The sequence below is a fragment of the Dermacentor silvarum genome, chromosome 11, assembly GCF_013339745.2.
Source record: "Dermacentor silvarum isolate Dsil-2018 chromosome 11, BIME_Dsil_1.4, whole genome shotgun sequence".
Classification (NCBI taxonomy): domain Eukaryota; kingdom Metazoa; phylum Arthropoda; class Arachnida; order Ixodida; family Ixodidae; genus Dermacentor; species Dermacentor silvarum.
Window position 1 is genome coordinate 15710577 of NC_051164.1, and position 5481 is coordinate 15716057.

At 47.1% G+C, this 5481-nt stretch overlaps 1 protein-coding gene across 1 annotated transcript in view; it reads right to left on the reverse strand.

The window, feature by feature from the left end:
• Positions 1–1206, reverse strand: part of LOC125941569 (uncharacterized) — a 6145-nt gene extending 4939 nt beyond the window's left edge. The window contains exon 1 of the mRNA XM_049659096.1: positions 1150–1206. Coding sequence (XP_049515053.1) covers positions 1150–1206 — 57 coding nt within the window. The remainder of the gene's footprint in view (positions 1–1149) is intronic.
• Positions 1207–5481: the final 4275 nt, after the last annotated feature.

Here is a 5481-nt window from a genome sequence, read left to right on the forward strand (position 1 = left end):
GGCTCGACGTAGAAAGGCAACAATATTTCTATTTCTAGGTTGATAAAGTACTGTCTGAAGGTGCGTTGAACAGAAATAGTCCTATGCTAACCTACAAACAATATTTTGCATTACAACGTGGCAATGATATTTACTTTCAAGGAAAAGTGTAAGCATGCTTGATGATTGCGAAACATGGTAGAGCGTGGTGCACGCAACTAATGTTCTAGATAAACCGCTTGTCGTAGAAACAATTAATTTTTCTGGTGAGGAAGTTTATACATGCAATACCAATTCACTAGAATTGTGTAGAAAATTAAAAATTTGTATTCACTACAATGACAATTAGTCGACCGCGCGAACTTCTTTGACTCTCAATTAGACTCTCAATTACTCGCTCAGCGCGATGTCTTATGATAGAGTCACGAGATCTGTCCCTGCCCGAGAGGGCTGTGGCACGGCCGCTAGACGGAAAAAAAAAAAAAAAGGTGCGGCCTGCTGCGTCGCGTCGCCGTCAATGGGCGAGCGCGTCTCGGCTAAGTTGACAGTTGCGGCCGCTGTTTTTGGTGAGGGCGCCACTGCTACGGTACGTAAGGCAGACGCCGGTTCGTGCTACAATGTGGTTGCCTCAGATTTATGCGTGTTGATTGCTTTTTCGTGTGCATTCTCGCGTGCTTTTTTTGTGTGATCGTGTGGTGAGCAGCTTGCCTCATGTTTCTTGTGCTTGAGTACGGTGCTGTGGTGTGCGCGTGTGTGGCAGACGGTTTTTTCTAGCGGTGTGATGACGCGAAGCTCTTGTGTGCCGCTGTGCAACCCGAACGCGAGAAGAGACATACTGTGAAGTACCACGAATTCCCCTGCGATATACAGCGTCAGGAAGCGTGGCTGAAGAATATTTCTCGCCAAGGGCCGTCAGGGAAAGGAAGCAAGTGAGAGCCAAGCGACAGGTCGCTGGTATTTCATTCATTTTACTGAGAATGACTATAAAAGAGCACTGTAGTGGGGATGAAGCAACGGAACGCGCAGCGCAGGAAACTTTTCTTTTCGAGCCCAGGAAAAACAGCGGCCGCAACTGTCAACTCAGCCGAGACGCGCTCGCCAACTAGCGCGACGTGACGCAGCAGGCTGCACTTTTTTATGTAAAAAGAGCCACGAATGGATTGATCACACCGGGGTGTCCAGAAGGCTCACGATGCGGCGGTGAGACTGGCCTTCCGGTCCCAACATGGGAGCGGCCCGCAGTCTTGCCCCTATAAAAACGGGGGGAAGATTGTTCCGACTACCTACCTACCTTGTGGCCGTGCCACTACCAGCGCAGAGAGAATATGAAACATGCGACGGAGTTCGGTTGAAGAGAGGAATGAAGCTGGGCTGGATCGAGTGGGCGCCTTGGCTGTTTTCGCTGAGCGATACCTTCGCATTCATCATCTTGTATATAAACGCGATCCATCGTTTTGAAGTCTTCTTGAAGAAACACGTAAACCACTCCGACTATTCGTAATAGAGCACTTCTTTTCATTTCATGTGAGTCGTACGGGCAGCCTTCATGGAAAGCATTGAGGCCCACTCTAGAAAAGATTGGCACTCCTAAGGTAGACTTTCACATATGTGGGTAATCGGCACTTTTAATAAGGACTTTAGTATTCAACCTGTAATGTGCAACTACAAAACGCGTTATTTACGGCCTGATAAGAGTCAATGTCGCGCGTACAAACGCGGCTGTGGAAGCGCTCCTCCGTGAACGCTGTACCCGAGCAGTGGCGCCAGAGCGGGCGCGAGGAGAACTAGGCCCGAGACGCCGTTTCGGCACCACGCAACGGGCCGCACCTTTTTTTTTTTTTTCTTTTTTTTTTTCCAGCGGCCGTGGCCGTGGCTATATAAATTATTTTTAGAAAAAATTAATTTTCTGGGATTTTGCGCGCCAAAACCACCATTCGATTAAGAGGCACGCCGTACAATGGTGGACTCCGGATTCATTGTGGCCACCTGTGTGGTTCTTTAACGTGCGCCTAAATTTAAGCATACGCGAGCGCTTTCGCATTTCGCGCGCGTCGAAATGCGGCCGCCGCGGCTGGGGTCGAATCAGTGACCTCGATCTTTGCAGCGGAACGCCAAAGCCACTGGGCCACCTCACCGGTGGTGATATGGCAGATACATTAAATATACAACGTTTCTGGTCTTCCTAATACTGTCATTTGTAGAACTAAAGCTAGAAAAAAAATGCCGCAGTTTCACCCCAAAGGCGAAGCATCAATTGCGATAGCAACTTAGTAGAGAGCTGTACGGAGTAGGATAGTAGTTTTCAGCTGTATAAACTTGGACATGCAGCAGCACCAGCAACGCGCTTTGTTGTCGACGCCGTCGCCGTTTTTCCCCGCGTTCGCACCGAACGTTGGTGACTGTTGCCAGGGCCTCTGGGGGCGGCTCGGAGGTTTTCGGCGAGATCAGAACGGGAAACTCGTCGATCAGCGTCGGAAGTCTATACCACATTGTCGCCTCGCAACGTTTTTATATGAGTATGCATTTGGTGCCGCAGCTAAACGTCACCTCCATCCCTCTCTCCCGTCCTCCCACGGCCTTTCGCGTGACGGAAGAAGTCGCGTTTGCCTCTCTCTCTCTCTCTCTCTCTATCTATATATATATATATATATATATATATATATATATATATATATATGGTGATTGTAAAGGAGGAAAGAGACGCGTAGTTCTGCAGCCCTTCAGGGAGCACGGCGCAGAACGCGCGTTTGTTCTCCGCCGTGCGTTCGCTCCCAGTGAAAGCGCGCATCCCTCGCGCCCTTTCACTCGCACATACAGCGTCCGGCGCGCGGCGACGATTTCATCGCCGTTGACGTCATAGGGAAGCTCACGGCGACGGCGACAGCGACGGCGACAGCGACGGCGAAAATCCGCTTTGGAGTGTCCATATAATTGATATCGCAATAAAATGCACAGCGATTACTTGGAGAGCGCCGTGCTACGCGAGACGCAGTCAGAGCGCGAGAAAACGCATGAAATGAACATATGTTATAGCCGGAGCGTAGCAGACGGCAAAGGCTGGTCCCCCGACTGACGTCACCGGAGCGCTGTTCGCAGTGCCGCCATCGGTCGTTCACTCGGCTAATAAATTCTGCCACACGGTGCTCGTATAGTATGTAAAAGGATGGCGCTAAGCAAGTAAGAAGGAAGGAAACACTTATAAGATATTCTAATTGCACAACAAAGTTGGCCTCTGAATGTCGAACCTGGCGTTATCGACGTTATCAAGCCTTCGTGACGCCGAACAATGACCTTAGCTTAATGCGCACAGCTTGATATAAGTGATAAACGTCGTGCCAATATACTGTGCACCGACATCTCGCTACACCGTTGCAGTCATTGCACTCCGCCCCCGCCGGAGTCAGAGCGAGTAGAGGTGACGAACAACCGACCCTTCTTTCGCCGGTGTTTGTACCTGGTGTTGTTGCGAAGGTTCTTATAAATTAGAGCACTCAAGAAACAAAAGCGCCATATTATCGGGGACGGCGGGCGTCAGGAAACGGTTACGCGTTCTAATTTCTTCACAAATAAGTTGAATGAAAGAAAAAAATATACATTTTTTATTAGCGCAGTTACGCGGCTACTGACAACGTAAAGTTTGGAGCTACTGATGAAGTAATCTGCTATCAATTTTCAAAATTGGACAAAAAATTCGTCTCCTATCCCCTGCAGCACAAGAAAGTGTCCGCACTTTTTTTTCGCTGGAAAACTGGACGATGAGGGCTTGGAGAGGGCAGGGACCATGTGTATACAAGAAACTTCAGCCGTTGACGTCCTATGGCGTCTCCCGGTCATCTTTAGAACGTATATATATCGCCCATTTTGGGAACGCGTACGTCTCGGCTGTCTCGACACCTGCCGAGACACGTCGCCGCCGAATGCTAGCATATACTAAGGTCGCTCTTGGTTGGCGCTGACAACGTCGTAGATATTGAAAGCTTAAGAGTCCCCGCTGCGCGTTTCTGTGCCATGGTCGATATGTTAGACGCGGCCCGGGCGAGGGGGGAGCCTAAATGTCCCCCGTACTCTTCATTACACTGAGTAGGTTGAGTGGGGAAAAATGCATGTGTATGCGATAATCACGAAAACCGTCTGTTCAGGAAGCATGTTAGAAATAAGTTAAATATAATTCTTTGTTACAACGCCTATAGTAATCGATCAGTTTGATCAACAGTTTTTCTACACGTGGTTAAACATTTCCGTTGGACCGTGTATACTAGGAACGTATACACGGTCTGAGACGACGACTGTACATAAACTATTTGTCAGATCTGACAATTTTGTCAGACTGGGGAGTGTGGAAAATAAAACTTCTACTGGAGGCATCGTTGAAGCTAGCCTCCAATGCTCCTAGCACTTCTTCAATAAAAATACCCAAAATTTGCGCTTTGGTCGACTCGGCAACATCATTTTGAAATGACTGCGGCAGTGAAGACAAACAATTTTCTCTAGGGTTGTCAATTTTTCGATCCGACGTATACGTAGTTAACGATGTCTCAAACAATGGTCAATGCTCACGAGGGCTCGTTATTTTGATAAGTGTGTTCGGATAATATCAAGTGCAACTTTATTTTCCCCACAGTGGGCTGCTTTTATCTATCAGGCTTCGAAAGTACAGGTACAAATTATTACGAGCAATTCTTCCCGGTGTGTTGGGTTTTATCTATCAGGCTTCGAAAGTACAGCTACAAATTATTACGAGCAATCCTTCCCGTTGTGTTGGGTTTTATCTATCAGGCTTCGAAAGTACAGGTACAAATTATTACGAGCAATCCTTCCCGTTGTGTTGGGTTTTATCTATCAGGCTTCGAAAGTACAGGTACAAATTATTACGAGCAATCCTTCCGTTGTGTTGGTTTTATCTATCAGGCTTCGAAAGTACAGGTACAAATTATTACGAGCAATCCTTCCCGTTGTGTTGGGTGTTCACTCACACAAGAGCACGCAGTCGATTTCACACTTACCTTCGACCGAAGCTTGACTAGCTGTCTAATTTCTTACATTTTGAAGACCACCTGTCCTATGCCCTTATTCCGAGCCAGAAACAAGGTGCATATTTTGCACATTTCAGATTGTTTGTACTCTCAGTATTGCTACTACAAATTGGAATTTGTAAGCTTTATTTGTGTTCCTTGAGGCGCATCCTTGTAGTTTCACGTAAGAATTCTGAAAAATTGTCTAATTATTACTGCTATACATCTATCTATTCGAAACACCAGTGAATCACACTTATCAGACTATACTTTTATGTAGTGCAGTATACCTGGCGACTACGCCGCCTTGGAATAAAAAAATGAAAGCATAAAATCACCGAAAACGAGCGCATTTCTAGCGGTAATGAAAGGTCCGACTCAAAAAGCATTATTGACGTTTAGGAACCCATATACGGAGGTCTTTGTTTACAGCGTAGCCGGTACGTACAGTGTAGTGGTTAATTTATGTACGTAGAACGTGACGTAGTGA